General features: G+C 45.6%; 1 protein-coding gene across 1 annotated transcript in view; it reads right to left on the reverse strand.

The window, feature by feature from the left end:
• Positions 1-245: 245 nt before the first annotated feature.
• GLCCI1 (glucocorticoid induced 1) overlaps positions 246-18,289 on the reverse strand; it is a 123,145-nt gene continuing 105,101 nt past the window's right edge. The window contains exons 6-8 of the mRNA XM_040352277.1: positions 17,352-17,565; positions 4,799-4,919; positions 246-1,156 (exon numbers count right to left, since the gene is read on the reverse strand). Coding sequence (XP_040208211.1) covers positions 802-1,156; positions 4,799-4,919; positions 17,352-17,565 — 690 coding nt within the window. The 3' untranslated portion in view covers positions 246-801. The remainder of the gene's footprint in view (positions 1,157-4,798; positions 4,920-17,351; positions 17,566-18,289) is intronic.

An 18,289-nucleotide genomic window follows, 5' to 3' on the forward strand; every position in this document is an offset into this window, starting at 1 on the left:
CCGTTTCCTACTGCGCTTTGTGAATGGCTGGCTGTCTTCTGGGACACAGGTCGCAGAAGTCAGCGCGCCCCATTTCCCAGGAGGCAACGTGAGGGAGGAAGAAAACGAGGAGCTCCGTGGAGAAGGAAGTGGCAGATTAGAAAGACTGCCTAGCAACAGGGTTTTCTGGTAAGTATTTTTTTTTTTTTTTTAAGTTTACTACATATAATTTAAGGAGAATTTTTTTTTTTTTGTTTTTGTTTTTTTGTGGACCTCCGCTTTAATGAGCCGAGGGATGCAAGTCTGGAACAAGATGCCATTGAGAAAAGTGGAAAGGGTTCTTTTCGTCAATCCCAGAGATTTGTCTGCATTTTACTATTGGGTTCACCACTGGAAACCAGGACTTGGTCCCCTCTGCCACATGCAAAGCACCTGTGTGACACTAGCTTTAGATGTTTTTGGATTGTGGTTATAAAGAGGTTATTTTATGCTTTGATAACAGAATGCAAAAATGTACCTGTTCAGACAAACTGCAAAATGCATAGTCCACAATGAAATCATTCAGAGATACTGGTGAAAATTTCTGCACAAATTTACCTTCATCTAGAAAGAGGAAACCAGAATTTTTTTTTTTTTTTTTTGATTGGGGGGGGGGGGATTTGGTCCCAGCCCCAGACAGACATTGGCAGATGTGATTAATTGACGCTAAGCAGTACTTTTCTGTTACAATAAGGATCAGACAGCGTTAACCAATCCGCATGCAGAAGTTGTTGGTCTGGCTTCTAGACAGCTCAGGAACGGCAGAGGCCAGCTCTGCCCAGCTTACATGACAACATGGTTGTGGGGAGAAGGAGGAGACCGTGATAACTGATCATCGGCCGGTCTCTCCCCACCATGTTGCTGTTCTTGAGAGGAGTCTTGGCCATTGGCTTCAGTGTTGTCTACGGTGCTGGTGGCATTATCGGTCAAGGAGGAATTGGAGACCTGAGATGTTAGGTGCTCAATGGTCACAGGAGAGCTCGGGACAGGGGTCTGAAGGTTCTTGATGGTCAGGTCCGAAGTAATGAGCAAGGAGGTCAGGAGCTTTACAGGACAGAACGCCGATCCCGTGGGGTTGAAGTTAACCTTGTTTTTGTCAGGACATGAAAAGAGAGCGGTAGGGACTGGCTGACGAGACCTGAAGAGAGGAATAGACAAAACCATTGCATCAATCTGGATGGGATATCGCCATGAGAAAAGTCACAAGCACACTGAGATGAAGGAGAATCTTTATAAATGTTGCTGTAATGTCGATGGTGAAGTCAATTCTGATGTTAAAACATCTTCCATATATTCTGTATTTATTAAATGTAGACTCCAAATGTAACGATATCCCCACAAGACAATGTGTGGAACACAGTCAACAGTCCCACTGCTCCAGAGCCTCCCTGCACAATCGGCCCAATTGGAGTCAACTGTAAAAGTTGAGGATAAATTCATCTTTTGAAAAAAATAAAAGCACATTTTTTGTAGGTAAAAAAATTGTGCATTTATTTTTCTATGGAGCCTGCAGAGCATCACCCCTGCGATCAGCAGATCGTGGGTGCAATGTCAGGCTCCTGCAGTCTCGGGGTAGCTTTCTGCCCAGACCTCGTATGGTCAGGTAGTTTACCGAGAGCTCAAAGGACTATGAGAGCGCTCACCATCGCCCTTGTAGTTCACTGAGGACTACAAGCCATCAGCTGCAATGGCTGACAGTACTTGTAGTCTATTCATTCACAGGAAGCTGAATGAATGACATGGCTGTGTGGGCAGAGCCCTGCACGCCCACACTGGTTTCAAATTTTGACAGCGGGTGCGGGGAGAGGATCCCCTGCTCGCTGTAACAAGGAGGGAAGTGGGGGAGAGGCTGCAGATGTTGGAACATGTTACACCCTAAAAATGGGTGGAATGTGTTCCAAAAGGTGAACTTATCCTTTAAAAGTATATTATTTTATTTGGTCATGTGCCATTTAAAAAAAATATATATTGAAAATGTGTTCTGTTTGAGAGGTAAAAAACAAAAAAATAAAATAAAAACCACTACTGATCCTGCCAGGAATTGTGTGAGCCGATAAACCCCCCCCCTTATACTTACATGAGCCCAATCCAGCAACATGCACAAGAGCAGCGGCAGATCCAGCGACGTACTCATCAGGCAGACTGAAAGCAATGGGAGCCATTGGCTACCACTCCTGTCAATCAACTCCAGTGACAGTGTCAGAGTCCAGCTGTCTGTTTCAATGGATGCAGCAACAGGGCTCGAGTGCGAGCAAGCGTGCACAAGTGTCCTCATGGGAAGCGGCTTCCCGCAGGGGTACTAAACAGAAGAGCCAGGAGTTCCGGCAGGGGAGCAAAGAAAATGAGGTTTGGTTCAGGTCAGTATAGGAAATGTTTATTTTTTATTTACAAATCAATTTAAAGGGGTTGCAAAGCTTTGTGTTATTTTCACCTTAAGATGCATCCTATGCATGAAGGTGAAAAAACACTTTGCAGTCACCCCCCCCCCCCCCCCATTTCACTTACCTGTGCCCTGAATCTCCTTGGGCGCGATCCTGCGATGCTTTCCCTGAGCTCTAGTCAGCGCTTCATTAGATTGAAAGCAGCACAGCCATTGGCTCCCGCTGCTATCAATCAAATCAATGACGCGGCACGCCGGGGCCGAGTCATACACTTGGCGGCTATGGCTGCCAAGTGTATCACAAGGGAGCGTGCCTGCAAGGTAACCTGCTCGGGAGAGAGCTTCCCAGAGGGGGTTAGCTCTTGTGGGGAGGAGCCACTAGAGTCGCCTTGGGACCCCAGAAGAGGACGTTCGGGGCCACTCTGTGCAAATGAACTGCACAGTGGAGGCAAGTATGACATGTTTGTTTAAAAAAAAAAAAAAGCTTTAGTATCCCTTTAAATATGGTTTAAGGTGGAAGTAAACTCCCATCTCTGACTTTTACCTCTAGGTAAGCCTATAATGAGTCTTGCCTATACGTAATCCAAATATCTCCTAAACGTGCACCGTTTAGTTACTGTACGTGCAGCCGGTGACATCACTGAAGGAACAGCCACCTGGAGGACTACAAGCCGCCAGACAATGGCTGTTGGTAGTTGTAGTTTCTCATTCACCAAACTTTGAATGAATGATGTGGCTGGGTGGGCGGAGCCATGCATGGCCACATTTCAGAAAAAAATTGTGACAGCAGGTGCAGAGAGAAGATCCCTGGCCCACTGTCATAATGGGGACTCATGGGGGTGCTGCATCAGTAGCATGTTACATCCTGAATACAGATGTAACATGTTAGAAAAAGTGAACTTGTCCTTTAAAATCAGTGGACTGCTGCCCAGTTCCTAAGGCTACTTTCACACTGAGGAGCTTTGCAGGCATTGTAGCCCTAAAAAAAAGGCGCCTGCAAAGCTCCCTGAAAGAGCCGCACCTTTCACTCCAGTGAAAAAGCCAGAGGGCTTTCACACTGGAGCGATGCGCTGGCAGGATGCTCAAATTTTTTTATTTTTTTCTTATTTAAAATGTATTTTTATTTTTTTGGATTGGGGGAGGAGGGGTGGGGTGTTATTTTTTTTTTTGGAGGAGGGGATAAGGGGGTTAAGACATTAGGCAGGCGTTTCGTGTTGAGGGGTAGCCAGTATAAGGTAACCCCGGATTGTAAGATAATAAGAGGGGGAGAAAACCCTTGATAAGTTAAAGTAATAAGAAAATATTATGGGTCTCTTCGTGGTTATTTTTTTGGGTTAATCTAGGGCAGTGTTTCCCAACTCCGGTCCTCGAGGCACACCAACAGGTCATGTTTTCAGGATTTCCCTCAGATGAAACGGCTGTGGTAATTACTAGGACAGTGAAACTGATCAAATCACCTGTGCAAAATAATAGAAAGCCTGAAAACATGACCTGTTGGTGTGCCTTGAGGACTGGAGTTGGAACACTGATCTAGGGGACTGATGTATGTGTTAACAGAATAAGATGTTATTATTGTGACTGGTTCTAACATGTATCCGCCTAGCTTGTTGAAAAACGAAAAAAAAAGTCCTGCCAGCCGCATCTTTGAAGCGCTGTAGGAGCGGTGTATACACTGCTCCGAAAGCGCCCCTGCCCGTTGAAATCAATGGGCATCGCCGCCGTGAACCACTGGCAAAGTGGCGCTTTGCCGGCGGTTTTATCCCTTTTTCGGCCGCTACCAGGGGTTAAAAGCGCCTGCCAGGGGCTGAATAGCGCCGCAAAAATGACGGTAAAGCTCCACTAAAAATAGCAGCACTTTGCCGCAGGCGGCGCAACTCCCCAGTGTGAAAGTAGCCTAAGCTTTATAAAAATACTACGCAGCCAACTATCAGATTTCAGAGAGACTTGTGGGTGTGCGATTGCAGCCCCCTGTCAAATGTTTGTGTAATGCTGCTATGTGATTGATATTATAATTTACTCAGAAAAAGAGAAGCTGGAGCCAGGGATCCCAACGACCTGCACTTGTGCAGGCTCAGACAATAAAAACAATGGCAAACATATTTCGCAAAAAGTTTAAATTGACGCAGATGATGAACGCCAATGAAAAAGTTATAGCAACTCAGATGGCAGTTGTGTCTGCTTAGCATCAATGCATTTTTTTCCCCCTCTATGACTGGAGTATACCTGTAAGCACAGAAGACAAGTTTGCAGCAAAAAACAAAATAAACGTCACCCCGCAGGCGCTTTGTCTGCAGCAGAACTACAGAGCAGCAGTTCCGTCGCAGACAGAGGGCGTACGGTGTGGCCAAAGCCTGCCTTACCACTCAGAAGCCACCAGCAGACAAAGAGGTTACTACTTACGACATCTCCTCAAAGACCTTCACGCGCTCGCATCCCTCTGGGGGCTCCCGTTTGAACATGTAGCTGTTGTTTGGTTTGGGAGAGGAGGCGTACTTGGGCAGCGGTGAGCTACTCCCACTGTCTGAAAATTTAAACAGTGATATTACTAGTGATTGAGAGCACGCTTCCTCGTCATCTAACGCTTAGAGATTCAGTGTTAGGCATTTGGTTTTGTGCTCATCCCTATTGAGAGAAAAAGGTGGAAGGGAGAAAATAAAACACAATCTGGATCACATCCAGAATGCAAAGCAGAGGCAGGGGAAGTAAGCAGTGAAAGCATACAGCAGACTGAAAACTTCAGGATCACGGTTAGTAAAAGTACATAAAGGACATACAAAAGGAAAGAAAAACGCTGCTATTGTTAGGCAGAGTGGAAAAGGCCTGACAAAAAAAATTATTGAAAATCTTTTCCCAAAACTGTAAAATTTGAAAACAGAAAATAATTCTGTGCAGTCAATTCATTTAAAGGGGTTGTAAACCTTCCCTGTTTATTTCCTAAGCATTAAAGTGGAGGTTCACCCTATAAAAAATTTCTAACACTACATCCAGCACAGTGCTGCATATAAAATGACACTGACCTTTATTTTTTTCCCCCCTGGATATATCGTTTACCCATGGAATTCACTGTGGCTTCCGGGTAGGGAATCCCGCGGGAGTGGGCATTCCTATTAACATGCCAATCAATTTGCATGCTAAACGACGGCGCACACAGCGCGTCACGACTTCCCGAAGGAAGCTCGGCTCTATTCGGCACCGGCGCCGAATAGAGCCGACCCGAGCTTCTTTTGAGAAGTCGTGACGCGCTGTGTGCGCCGTCGTTTAGCATGCCAATTGATTGGCAGGTCAATAGGAATTCCACGTGTAAACGATATCTACGGGAAAAAAATAAATAAAGGTCAGTGTCATTTTATATGCAGCACGGTGCTGGATGTAGTGTTAGAAATTTTTTATAGGGTGAACCTCCACTTTAAGGTGAAAAAACATTGGATAATTACAGGCCCCCCAGCCCCCCCGGTTTACTTACCTGAGCCCTCGAAAGACCCACGTCGAGAACGCGCTGGATTTCGGCCCGGTCTTCTCTGCTCTTCATTGGCTAGATAGCAGCGCGAGCCATTGGCTCGCGCTGCTATCTAGCCAATGAAGAGCAGAGAAGACCGGGCCGAAATCCAATGACCTGAGTGCCAGGGCCGAGTCCGGCATTCGTGTCTATGGACGCAAATTCTGGACTCAGGAGTACGCCCGCACGGTAACCCCCTTGGGAAAGCACTTCCCAGGAGGGTTAGCCGATACGGGGAGGAGCCGAGACAGCTGCTGAGGGACCCCAAAACGAGCAGCACGGCGGAGGCAAGTATGACATGTTTATTTTTTTTAACCTTTAGTATCACTTTAACTGTTAAAAGAGAAGTATGGGCTTTACAAAATTCACACTAGGTGGATGTAGCTTCAATCCGATGTGTCTGCCCCCCCCCCCCCCCCCTGCCGGATCTGCAGTGAGACCTGAGCGATCAAACACAGCTGATCACTCAGTTCTCCCCCTCAGCTCTGAGTAAAGAGCCGGGACCGTCAGTCAACAGCTCTCTGCCCCTGCAGAGCTCACTGGAGCGTTGGGCTGTGGAGGAGGCGGGCTCAGGCTCTTGGCAGATTGCAGAGAGGCAGAGCCAGGTGCCGATCCAAGCTTCAGGGGGGATCCATATGGTCAGGTTCCTTCAAGAGTCTAGAATAGCTCTATGGAGGACAGCAGGCTTTAGCCCACAGACGCCTCAAAACTGGGTCACAGGAGTGCAGAACAGACTTCTGGGATCCACAGAAGTACAGCCAAACAAGCTTTGGCTGCACTTCTCCTTTAACCACTTGCCGACCGCCGCATGCACAAATACGTCGGCAGAATGGCACAGGCAGGCAAATGGGTATACAGGTACGTCCCTTTAAATTTGCCACCTTGCGAGTGTGCTCGCCGGGTGGCCCGCGATCGCAAGACCCAGAAGCAGAACAGGGAGATGCCTATGTAAGTAAACAAGCATTTCCCTGTTCTGCCTGATGAAATGTCAGGAATCTACTGCTCCCTGTCATCGGGAGCAGTGATCTCTGTCATGTCACTTGTAGCCCATCCCCCTCAGTTAGAATCACTCCCTAGGACACACTTAACCCCTTCCCTGCCAGTGTCATTTACACAGTAATCGGTGCATTTGTATAGCACTGATTGCTGTATAAATGACAATGGTCCCAAAATAGTGTCAAAAGTGTCCGCCATAAAAAATCGCAGATCGCCGCCATTACTAGTAAAACATTTTTTTATAAAAATGACATAAAACCATCTCCTATTTTGTAGACGATATAACTTTTGTGCAAACCAATCAATATACACTTATTGCAATTTTGTTCCCCCAAAGATATGTAGAATACGTATCGGCCTAAACTGAGGAAAAATATTGTTTTTTTATATATTTTCTGGGGATATTTATTATAGCAAAAAGGGGCTGAAGCGGTTAAATATATATTTTAGGATCAGAGAGAGGTTGAAAGGCTACGTCTCAACATTTTAACTAAATCTAAAACCTAACTGAGTGACATTTAGAATGCTAAAGCACAAATGCCGTTGTGTTCTGATCATAGAACACGATTTTGATGTCGGCACTGCTGCTCTCTCCTTTTCCCACCACTTCCCATCTCCATGCACTCGCTACAGTGTTAGCTGCACATCATTGCTCGAGACGGGCCTGATCAGCCGTGAACCTCCTCCTGGTGTATACTATCCAATAGGGGTGCAACGGATCGTGCCCGATCCGCGATCCGAACGGGTCAACCTGTTCGGATCGGCACAGTATGCGATCCGCGGAACGCACCGCCGCCGCGGCCTTAGGAAAGACCGCGGCTTCGGCCTAGCTCCGGAGCGGTCGGCCATCTTGGTACACTCGGCGGTGGTGCGCGCTGACGTCATCACCCCTCCCTCTGCTCGTGGATTTTGTCTATTTTGCAAGAGCGCGCTGCGCCGCTGACTCTGCATGCAACCTGAGTACAGCGAGACGGACCGAGTACATCAGTACAGTGAGTTGGCTAATGGCTTAATAGCCATTAGCCGACTCACTGTACTGATGTACTCGGTCTAGTAAAACAGTAACACTGTAATTACCATTTTTGCCACTGTAATAATAGTCATAGCCAACATTGCCCCCACACTAGTAAACAGTAACACTGTGTGTATAGCCATTTTTCCCACTGATTACAATGTTGGCTATGACTATTATTACAGTGGCAAAAATGGCAATTACAGTGTTACTGTTTTACTAGTTAATAATAGCCATAGCCAACATTGCCCCCACACTAGTAAAACAGTAACACTGTAATTACCATTTTCCCCACTGTAACGGCCGCAAAATTGTCCAATGTGTCCGCCATAATGTCGCGGTCACGAAAAAAATCGCTGATCGCCGCCATTAGTAGTAAAAAAAAAAAAAAAAAGTAAAAAGACAAAACTTTTGTCTTGTGTGTGTGTTTTTTTTTTTACTGATCCGAAAATGATCCGATCCGTGACTCCTGATCCGAGGATTGATCCGATCCGTGAGTTTTTTGATCCGTTGCACCCCTACTATCCAAGGATGCTGGGGAGAGAAGTTTGGATTTCTTTTCAGTGGATCATTGAGCCAAGCAAGCACTTTGTGTCCTTCCTGAGAGAGAGTGTGTGTGTGTGTGTGTGTGTGTGTGTGTGTGTGTGTGTGTGTGTGTGTGTGTGTGTGTGTGTGTAGGGGGGGTCGCTGGCTTCATTTTGTTTGTGGTGACAGGCCCAACGCTGCCAAGTGTTTGATCATCATTTCTAATGCACCTTCCCTTCATGGGACTCTTTCCGATGAACTCAGCTGCATATGAACTTTTTTCTGTTTGCACAATAGTTTTCACATGCAATGCAAACACTGCAGATTTGTTAGATTCTTTTTTTTTTTTTTTTTTTTTTTTTTTTTTTCAGTTTCAAAATAATTTATTGAAAGGCAGTACAGTACATAGTATGAGCCTCCAGCACAACCTGGGGCTAAAAGGTATACATACAGTATAGAGACTAAAGTAACAATATTGTCAAAAGGAGTATAGATCAAGGACATGACTTATACATGTAATTGGATATTTTCACCACTTTGGGACTAAAGTCTTCAAAATGGAGAAAACGAGAATATGAATGCGATTAAAAAATAATAAAATGGCAACTGGTACTGACTGCATTCCCGGCACCCCCAGTGGGATCATACTGTGCCTAGGAACCAGTGAATACTTTCAACTCGGAATGTGTGCCTACCTAGGGTGAGATTTGTTAGATTCTAACATTCAGCCCAGGTTCACACTGGGCTGTGGGATTGAAGCCGTGTGAGTTCAGCTGAACTCGCACCATTTCACTCCCGCTTGTCAGTCGCGATTTCAGAGACATCTGTGCAGGTCTCTGCTCAGATGTCAATGTAAATCGCGGGCCGAAATTGCAAAAAGTAGTACAGAAACTACTTTTTGAAATCAAGGCAGCGGCGCGCTGATTAGGACGGTGCCATTGCCGGCAACTGCCGCCGATTTGACATGTCAAATCTCACCAGTGTGAACCAGGGCTTAGATATCTTTACACTATTGATATTTAACCACTTGCTTACTGGGCACATATCCCCCCTCCTGCCCAGGTGAAATTCCAGGACAGCGTCGCTTTAACTGACAATTGCGCGGTCGTGCGGCGTGTCACCCAAACAAAATTGGCGTCCTTTTTTCTCCACAAATAGAGCCTTCTTTTGGTGGTATTTGATCACCTCTGCGGTTTTTATTTTTTGTGCTATAAACAAAAAAAGAGCGAACATTTTGAAAAAAAAAAAAACACAATATTTACTTTTTGCTATAATATCCCCCAAAAAATATATAAAAAAAAATTTTCTCCTCAGTTTAGGCCGATACGTATTCTACATATTTTTGGTAAAAAAAAAAAAAAAAAAAAAAAAAAAAAATCGCAATAAGCAAAAGTTATAGCGCCTACAAAATAGGGGACAGAATTATTTTTTGTATTTTTTTTTTTTATTACTAGTAATGGCGGCAATCTGCGATTTTTATTGGGACTGCGACATTATGGCGGACACTTGACACATTTTTTGGGACCCTTCACATTTATACAGCGATTAGTGCTATAAATATGCACAGATTACTGTACAAATGTGACTGGCAGGGAAGGGGTTAACACTAGGGGGCGAGGGGACTGACTGGGGGAGGTGACCGATCTGTGTCCCTATGTACAAGGGACACAGCATCAGTCTCCTCTCCCTGACAGGATGTGAATCTGTGCGTTTACACACACAGATCCACGTCCTTGTCTGATTAACCGCCGATCGCCTGGCGAACATCGTGGCCGCCAGGCACGCGCATCGGCATCTCAGTGATGCGCCCCCCCTTGACCGGAGGAGCAGAGGACGTCTAAAGACGTCCTCTCGGCAATTGAGAGCTACCTTGTGGCCGTCTTTATACTACAGGCGGGATCTCAAGTGGTTAAATAATTTCACTTTATTATAAACTTGGTTGTCTGCACATATCACAGGCATTGTGCTAGTCTCATGAATTGCACTCTATTGTTCTAGCGCTGCACTTTATTATTTCTGTGCCCGGTATCTGGGTTATAGCGCACAGCTGCTGGTTGCTTTGCTACGTGAAGCGTGGATATATTTTTCACATTTATTGCTCAGGACAGATTGATCAATGGGGACAAAGCTTCTTGTAATTTCCACCAAGGGGGAAAAAAAGTGAGCTGTTACCGGTGGCTCACGCTCAGGTGTGACGTCATCGCGGCTCTGGCCAATCACAGCCCTGGAGCCGCGATACCCGGAAGTAACCACCGGGAGAGATGTCGCCGTCCCAGGGGAGGGGGGGGCTTCGATGTGAGGCAAGCAAATTCCAACTTGCCTCACACCTGCCTTTGTCTTGCAGGGTTTTTTTTATTTTTATTGGGTTAACAACCACTTCAATGAACTTGCTGTGTGTGGTGTTTTGTCATGCATTGTCATTGCCATCCAATTCATTGCACAATAGAGCCCAACACATCACAATACACACTGTGTGCTGTGGCAAGTCCGGTTGAAAAAATAAAAATAAAAAAAGTTATACACTTTAAAATCCGTTGCGGTACATTTAGGGTCCATTCATAATTAATGGCCTGTCTTAAAGCGGGAGTTCACCCAATTATATATTTTTTTATCTTTTCCCCTTAGATTCCTGCTCGTTTTGTCTAGGGGAATCGGCTAGTTGTTTTAAAATATGAGCAGTACTTACCGTTTACGAGATGCATCTTCTCCGTCGCTTCCGGGTATGGGCTGCGGGACTGGGCGATCCTTCTTGATTCACAGTCTTCCGAGAGGCTTCCGACGGTCGCATCCATCGCGTCACTAGTAGCCGAAAGAAGCCGAACGTCGGTGTGGCTCTATACTGCGCCTGCGCACCGACGTTCGGCTACTTTCGGAAAATCGTGATGCGATGGATGCAACCGTCGGAAGCCTCTCGGAAGACTGTCAATCAAAATAGGAACGCCCGCTCCCGCAGCCCATACCCGGAAGCGGCGGAGAAGATGCATCTCGTAAACGGTAAGTACAGCTCATATTTTAAAACAACTAGCCGATTCCCCTAGACAAAACGAGCATGAAGCTAAGGGGAAAAAGGGTCATGAGCGGGTGAACCTCCGCTTTAAATACAAATGGGTGACAACGCATGCGATCCATTGCCGCCAATATTCAAGTTTCGTATGCTTGGCCTTTAAGCCAGAAGGCATCTTCTATCTAGAACAGGGATATGCAAATAGCGGACCTCCAGCTGTTGCAGAACTACAAGTCCCATGAGGCATAGCAAGACTCTTGACAGCCACATGCAAGTCACCCAAGAGGCAGAAGCATGATGGGACTTGTAGTTTTGCAACAGCTGGAGGTCCGCTAACTGCATATCCCTGATCTAGAACCACCTGGCGTCCTAGTCTCATAGGCCATCCATACGACGTCCCCGTTTCAGCTTCCTCATCTCTTCTCTTGTTTGAGACAGTGTACTCTCAGATATGTCATGCATTTATAAAAAAAACTTCTTTCCTAAAATATGTGTTTTTAAATGCAATTTAAATAAATTATATATTTTAAATTAAATACAAGCCCGTTCCTCCCTTTCTATTTGGGATTATACTGACAACCTTTAAAAGTCAGTTTTCCTTTTTTCTGTTTTCGCTCAGGCAAGGTGGTGCTCCCACAGGACTGCTGGTGGAGAAGATTGGGGATAGGCAAGGAGGTTCTCCCACAGGACTGCTGGTGGAGGAGATTAGGGATAGGCAAGGAGGTGCTCCCACAGGACTGCTGGTAGAGAAGATTGGGGATAGGCAAGGAAGTGCTCCTACAGGACTGCTGGTGGAGGAGATTGGGGATAGGCAAGGAGGTGCTCCTACAGGACTTCTGGTGGAGAAGATTGGGGATAGGCAAGGAGGTGCTCCCCCAGGACTGCTGGTGGAGGAGATTGGCACGGTGGTGCTCCCACAGGACTGCTGGTGGAGAAGATTGGGGATAGGCAAGGAGGTGCTCCCCCAGGACTGCTGGTGGAGGAGATTGGGGATAGGCAAGGAGGTGCTCCCCCAGGACTGCTGGTGTAGAAGATTGGGGATAGGCAAGGAGGTGCTCCCCCAGGACTGCTGGTGGAGGAGATTGGGGATAGGCAAGGAGGTGCTCCCCCAGGACTGCTGGTGGAGAAGATTGGGGATAGGCAAGGAGGTGCTCCCCCAGGACTGCTGGTGGAGGAGATTGGGGATAGGCAAGGAGGTGCTCCCCCAGGACTGCTGGTAGAGGAGATTGGGGATAGGCAAGGAGGTGCTCCTACAGGAAATTGGGAACAGGTAAAGACATACTCTCACAGAACTTCTTGGTCAGGGGGATTGAAGATGTCAGTAGGTACAGGTGAAGGAGGGATAGGCAAGTACATGCTTTTGCAGAGAGAGACTTGGGAGTCCACTAAGAGAAATTAAACTTTGATAGAGAGTAATAATTCTCAGCCAACACCCAATATAAACCCATATTTTTCCCATAAGAGCAATTACAATAATTTGTCACAAATTAAAGGGTCACTAAAGGAAAAATTATTTTTTGCTGAAATGACTGTTTACAGGGTATAGAGACATAATAGTTAACTGATTCCTTTTAAAAATGATTAAAAATAGATAAAAATCAATCATATAATGTACCTACAGTTTAGTTTCGTTTTTGCTGTTGTTTCCTGGTTCTCTGATGTACAGAGACAAAGAGCCAATAGAGGGCAGCGATGCTTTGTCTAAAACCCCTCAGCACCAATCCAGTTTCGTTTTGCACACAGTAATCACACCTCCTTGATTAGTGACCACAGTGAGAAATCTCCCAGTACTGTGGTGATCATGAAACAGACAACCAGGAAGTGTCCAGAACAGAGAGGATTTACAGCCACATCAAAGCAAAAACGAACAATGAGGACATGAAACCAGGACTGCAGTAAGGTAAAGGAAGCTATTTAGCTAAAAACATTTTTTCCTTTAGTGACCCTTTAAATACTTCATATACATGTAGTACGGGGGTGGGGCTTATTCTCAGGCCTGCTTAGAGGATAAGACCCGGTGGGTCTATCATTGGGATGAATTAAAAAAACACACAGGTATTCATAGGGATCACATATTACAGTGGAACCTTGGATTCCGAGCATAATCCGTTCCGGGAGAATGCTTGTAATCCAAAGCACTAGCATATAAGAAAGTTTCCCCATAGAAGTTAATGGAAACAAAGATAATTTGTTCTGCATTGACTTCTATGGCATGCAATACCGCATGCGGCCAGAGGTGGGGGGGGGTGGGTTTACACCGGAGAGCCTCGGAAAAAAACTCGGCTGATCTCAAAAACCCTGAGAAAACACTAAGGAACGGAGTATTTACGAGTGATTCTGAGTATTTCCGAACGGCTCGAGACCTTTCCGAGCGTCAGCGGCGCCCCCCCACACCTCTGGCCAAATGCAGTACTGCAGACCCCATTAGCTTGAATTCTGCTCATGTTGCGAGACAACACTAGCAATCCGAGTCAGGATTTTTTTTTTTTTTTTTTTTAAGTTGCTCGTTATTTAAAATGCTTGTTAACCGCATTACTCATAAACGAGGTTCCACTGTACCTGCATTTCAGTGCTATTGTTACCACAGGTACTTTTTAGACTATAGACATGGCAATGAAGATTGCCTAAATTCTTGTAATGTAAATAACCGACAAATACGTTTTTCCCTCTACAAGTGGTTTCATGTTAAAGTGAACCCTTGCTGGGTTGGGAGTGCATTTAACCACTGCCCTGCCAAGCTGCACCTACATGACTTTTGCTGCAACCGCCAAGATCGGAAAGGTGGCCCTGTTAAGGTTTGGAGCCTACACAGGGCTCAGCAGATTCTCTACCCCACGCAGCACTGCTGAACAGCTAAACAAATATTAGTATGTTCATGTAGGAGTAAAAGGGAGCGATCACATGACCCCATACCCAAAGTACCGGGTACATCTCCTTGCTAAACAGCAGCTGGAAAAAGTGGTTAACCACTTAAGGACCGCCTCCTGCACATATATGTCGGCAGAATGGCACGGCTGGGCACAAGCACGTACATCCTCTTTAAGTGCCCAGTCGTGGGCGCGCGCCCGTGACCCGGTCCGAAGCCCTGTGACCGTGGGACCCGATCGCCGCTGGAGTCCCGCGGTCGGTCCCCGGAGCTGAAGAACGGGGAGAGCCGTGTGTAAACACAGCTTCCCTGTTCTTCACTGTGGTGCCGTCATTGATCGTGTGTTCCCTTTTATAGGGAAACACAATCAATGACGTCACACCTACAGACCCACCCCCCTACAGTTAGAAACACAAATTAGGTCACACTTAACACCTTCAGCGCCCCCTAGTGGTTAACTCCCAAACTGCAATTGTCATTTTCACAGTAACCAGAGCATTTTTAATGCATTTTTTGCTGTGAAAACTACAATGGTCCCAAAAATGTGTCAAAATTGTCCAAAGTGTCCGCTATAATGTCGCAGTCACGAAAAAAAAAAAATCGCTGATCGCCGCTATTAGTAAAAAAAAAAAAAAATTATAAAAATGCAATAAAACTATCCCCTATTTTGTAAACGCTATAAATTTTGCGCAAACCAATCGATAAACGCTTATTGCAATTTTTTTTACCAAAAATAGGTAGAAGAATACGTATCGGCCTAAACTAAGGAAAAAAAAATTTATATATATATTTTTGGGGGATATTTATTATAGCAAAAAGTAAAAAATATTGCATTTTTTTTCAAAATTGTCGCTCTGTTTTTGTTTATAGCACAAAAAATAAAAACCGCAGAGGTGATCAAATACCACCAAAGAAAGCTCTATTTGTGGGAAGAAAAGGACGCAAATTTTGTTTGGGAGCCACGTCGCACGACCATGCAATAGTCAGTTAAAGCGAAGTAGTGCCGAATCGCAAAAACTGCCCAGGTCTTTAAGCTGCATAATGGTCCGGGTCTTAAGTGGTTAAATGATTTCACTGCTCTGCAAGGACAGGCTACATGTTCCCTTTTATTCTGTGTTTTTCTAGTTATGACAATATATAGAAGGCAACACAAACCGACATCCTTACCCAGCTGAGCGTATGAACAGGTTCAGCAGCAATTGTAACGTTTAAACAAAAGCGAATGACAGTTGATATGGCACCCGTTGTGTGTACATTGGAAGGCACAGCGCCGTTTCTACAAACAATCGGTGGCACAAAGGGATGAATTCTGTTCACAGGAACGGAGCTGCCAATGAAGTCAGCACTCTGGTATGTGAGGTGTTGTGTGGCCTAGAGGTGTGACTTGTCAAACAAAGCACCGGCAAGATTTCCTTACTACATGTCCGGCACAGAGTCAAACTTTTCCACTCAGTCAGGCAGAACCCAAATGCCCCAATGTAGGGATCACTACCGTTCGAGGGCCACAGTGTGAGTCTACCAGCGAGTGCATCCTTCATCAAAGTCTGTATGAAAACACAACAAATTGTTCCACAGGAGCTAAATATCATCTACCATCAACATCATGGCAATACACATTCCCACAGCCAGAAGGGAAAAAAAATATTCCTAGGTTTAAAAACAAAACGCACACACAGCACTGTCCTATCAAGTTATTGAAGGAATCCCTCCATTACTGACCAGTGGCGGCCCGTCCATAGGGGGCGCCGCCCCCCCTCCTTTAAGAAATTTTTTTTTTTTTAAATTTCAAAAAATCCTTTACCAAATGCACTATGTGGTGCCGGCCACGTGCATTATGGGAAGTGCCACGTCCATGCAATCAAAAGATTGCAGACACGGCGCTTCATTTGCGGGCTTTAGTACCGCCTTGTGGCGCTTACCGTGCTGCTGCTGTCCTCCCTTCTGCTCTCCCCCTCCATGCTCAGTGTCCCCCCTCCGTGCTGCTGCTTCCCCCCCTCCGCGATCTGTGTCCCCATCCATGTCCTCCTCCGCTCCCTGTCAGGATGGAGAGCGGCGGTAGGAGCCGCTAAACCCGGCTCCTACCTTTTCCGAATGAACAGAGTCAGTGATCACTGACTCTGTCCATTCATATGACTGAGCATCGTAAACTGTGTTTACGATGCTTCAGTTTATGAATGGATAGGAGCCTCTGTCTCCAGTCCATTCAATTCCAGTGCAGCTGAGAAAGGGACTGGGGAATCTGTGTCCTTAATCCCTTTCTCTGTCTCAAAAGTGAGATGTTAGAGGTCTGTTATGACCCCTGATATCCCACCAAAGCCCCCAACAGGGCTAAGAAAGAAAAAAAAGGCAATAGGTAATAAATATAATTAATTGTAAAAAATAATACATATTAAAATAAAAAACACACCGACATGTCCCCTCCTGCTGCCTGTAATGCCCCTCAAGTGGCTGAAGCAATATGATCGTTCTTATGGTGAAGGGAATCGTTGGCTCTAAAAGACGATCTGAATGTTTGTAGCTGCAGGCATCATTCTGATATCACCGCTAAAAGTCTGCGACATCATATAATTTACGCGTGCGGCAAGCGATTACTACGTACCGGGCTTTGCAACAACAATTTCTCTTTGGTCAGTAAGCCATATAAGATAATAATTTAAGAGAGACAGAAATTGGCCATTTATGTTAGTATGGATTAAAGAGTCCCTGTCACCTAAAGAAAAACAAGCACACCAAAGACACTAATCCAGGAAATCAAGCTTATGAAATCTCCATGATTTAGTGGTCTGGTTGCACTATGTCTCCTACCAAAGCGAGGTAAATAGAGAGCCAACAGGTTGAATGTTAGTTTGGCAATCTAAATTCCCCTGTATGAAGAAGTCTATGGAAGATATTTGTATAGAAGCACAAAGCAAGGAAAGAGACATGGAGTGACACAAAATGGCAGAAGACGACATGAACTATGTAAAATGACAATGGACGGACAGGTGAAAGCGGCACACAGGCGACAGAGGCAGGAGGGAGGGGGGGGGGGGTGACGTCTGCCGCTACACTCACCTTTGTCTCTGTCAAAGAGCAGATCATCTGTGGAACACGGGCTGCCCTCCTGCGACTCAGGGGGACAGGATGGAGAGGCGCACGGGGAATGGTTGCTGCTGCAGCTGCTGCTTCGCTCTTGGACAGAAGGCGTCTGAGTGTCGATGCTGCGCGTGCTACTGCTGCGATATGTGGAAGGTAATGGAGCTCGACGTCCATCAGGAATTTCTAAAGGCTGTAGAAAATGGAGAAGAGGGAAAAAAATGAATGAAGTTTAAAAAGAAAGTAATTTAGTCAAAAACAAAATGAGAAGAAAAAAAAAAAAAAAAAAAGCACCCTACATGATAAACCTGGGAAAATTAAGCACAGCATACAATGAAAACGTAAGCAGAAGTTATTACAGTCAGTGTAAAGCTCATCTATTAAAACTACAGAGACAGCTGAAGTTCTAGGCAATCTCAATTCACAGCCCGAGTCACGCAACTCGCTTTTACCAGATATTGGTGTGCTAAAAAGAAACCGACATTACTTAGCAGGCATGGAATTCTATTTTAAGACCTGTCATTGGCAGTCAGAAAGACAGACTACCATACACAAGATCTGTTGGGAAGGACCATTAGTTTCCAATTATGAAAGTCAATATAATAACCGCAGCTTATTAAACCGCCCGATCCAAAAGAAACACTTGTTCCATATTAAGATATCACTTTCAGGAATAGACACTTGGGGCCAGATTCTGAAAGGACTTACGACGGCGCAGCGCCATGTACGCCGTTGTAAGTCCGAATCCGACCAGTCGTATCTATGCGCCTGATTCTTAGAATCAGTTACGCATATATATCGATTAGATCCGACAGGCGCAAGTCTCTTACGCCGTCGGATCTTAACTGCATTTTTTTTTAGCGGTAGGTGGCACTTCCGTCGAATTCCGCGTCGAGTATGCAAATTAGCTAGATGCG

Source organism: Rana temporaria, chromosome 5 (genome assembly GCF_905171775.1).
Source record: "Rana temporaria chromosome 5, aRanTem1.1, whole genome shotgun sequence".
NCBI lineage: Eukaryota > Metazoa > Chordata > Amphibia > Anura > Ranidae > Rana > Rana temporaria.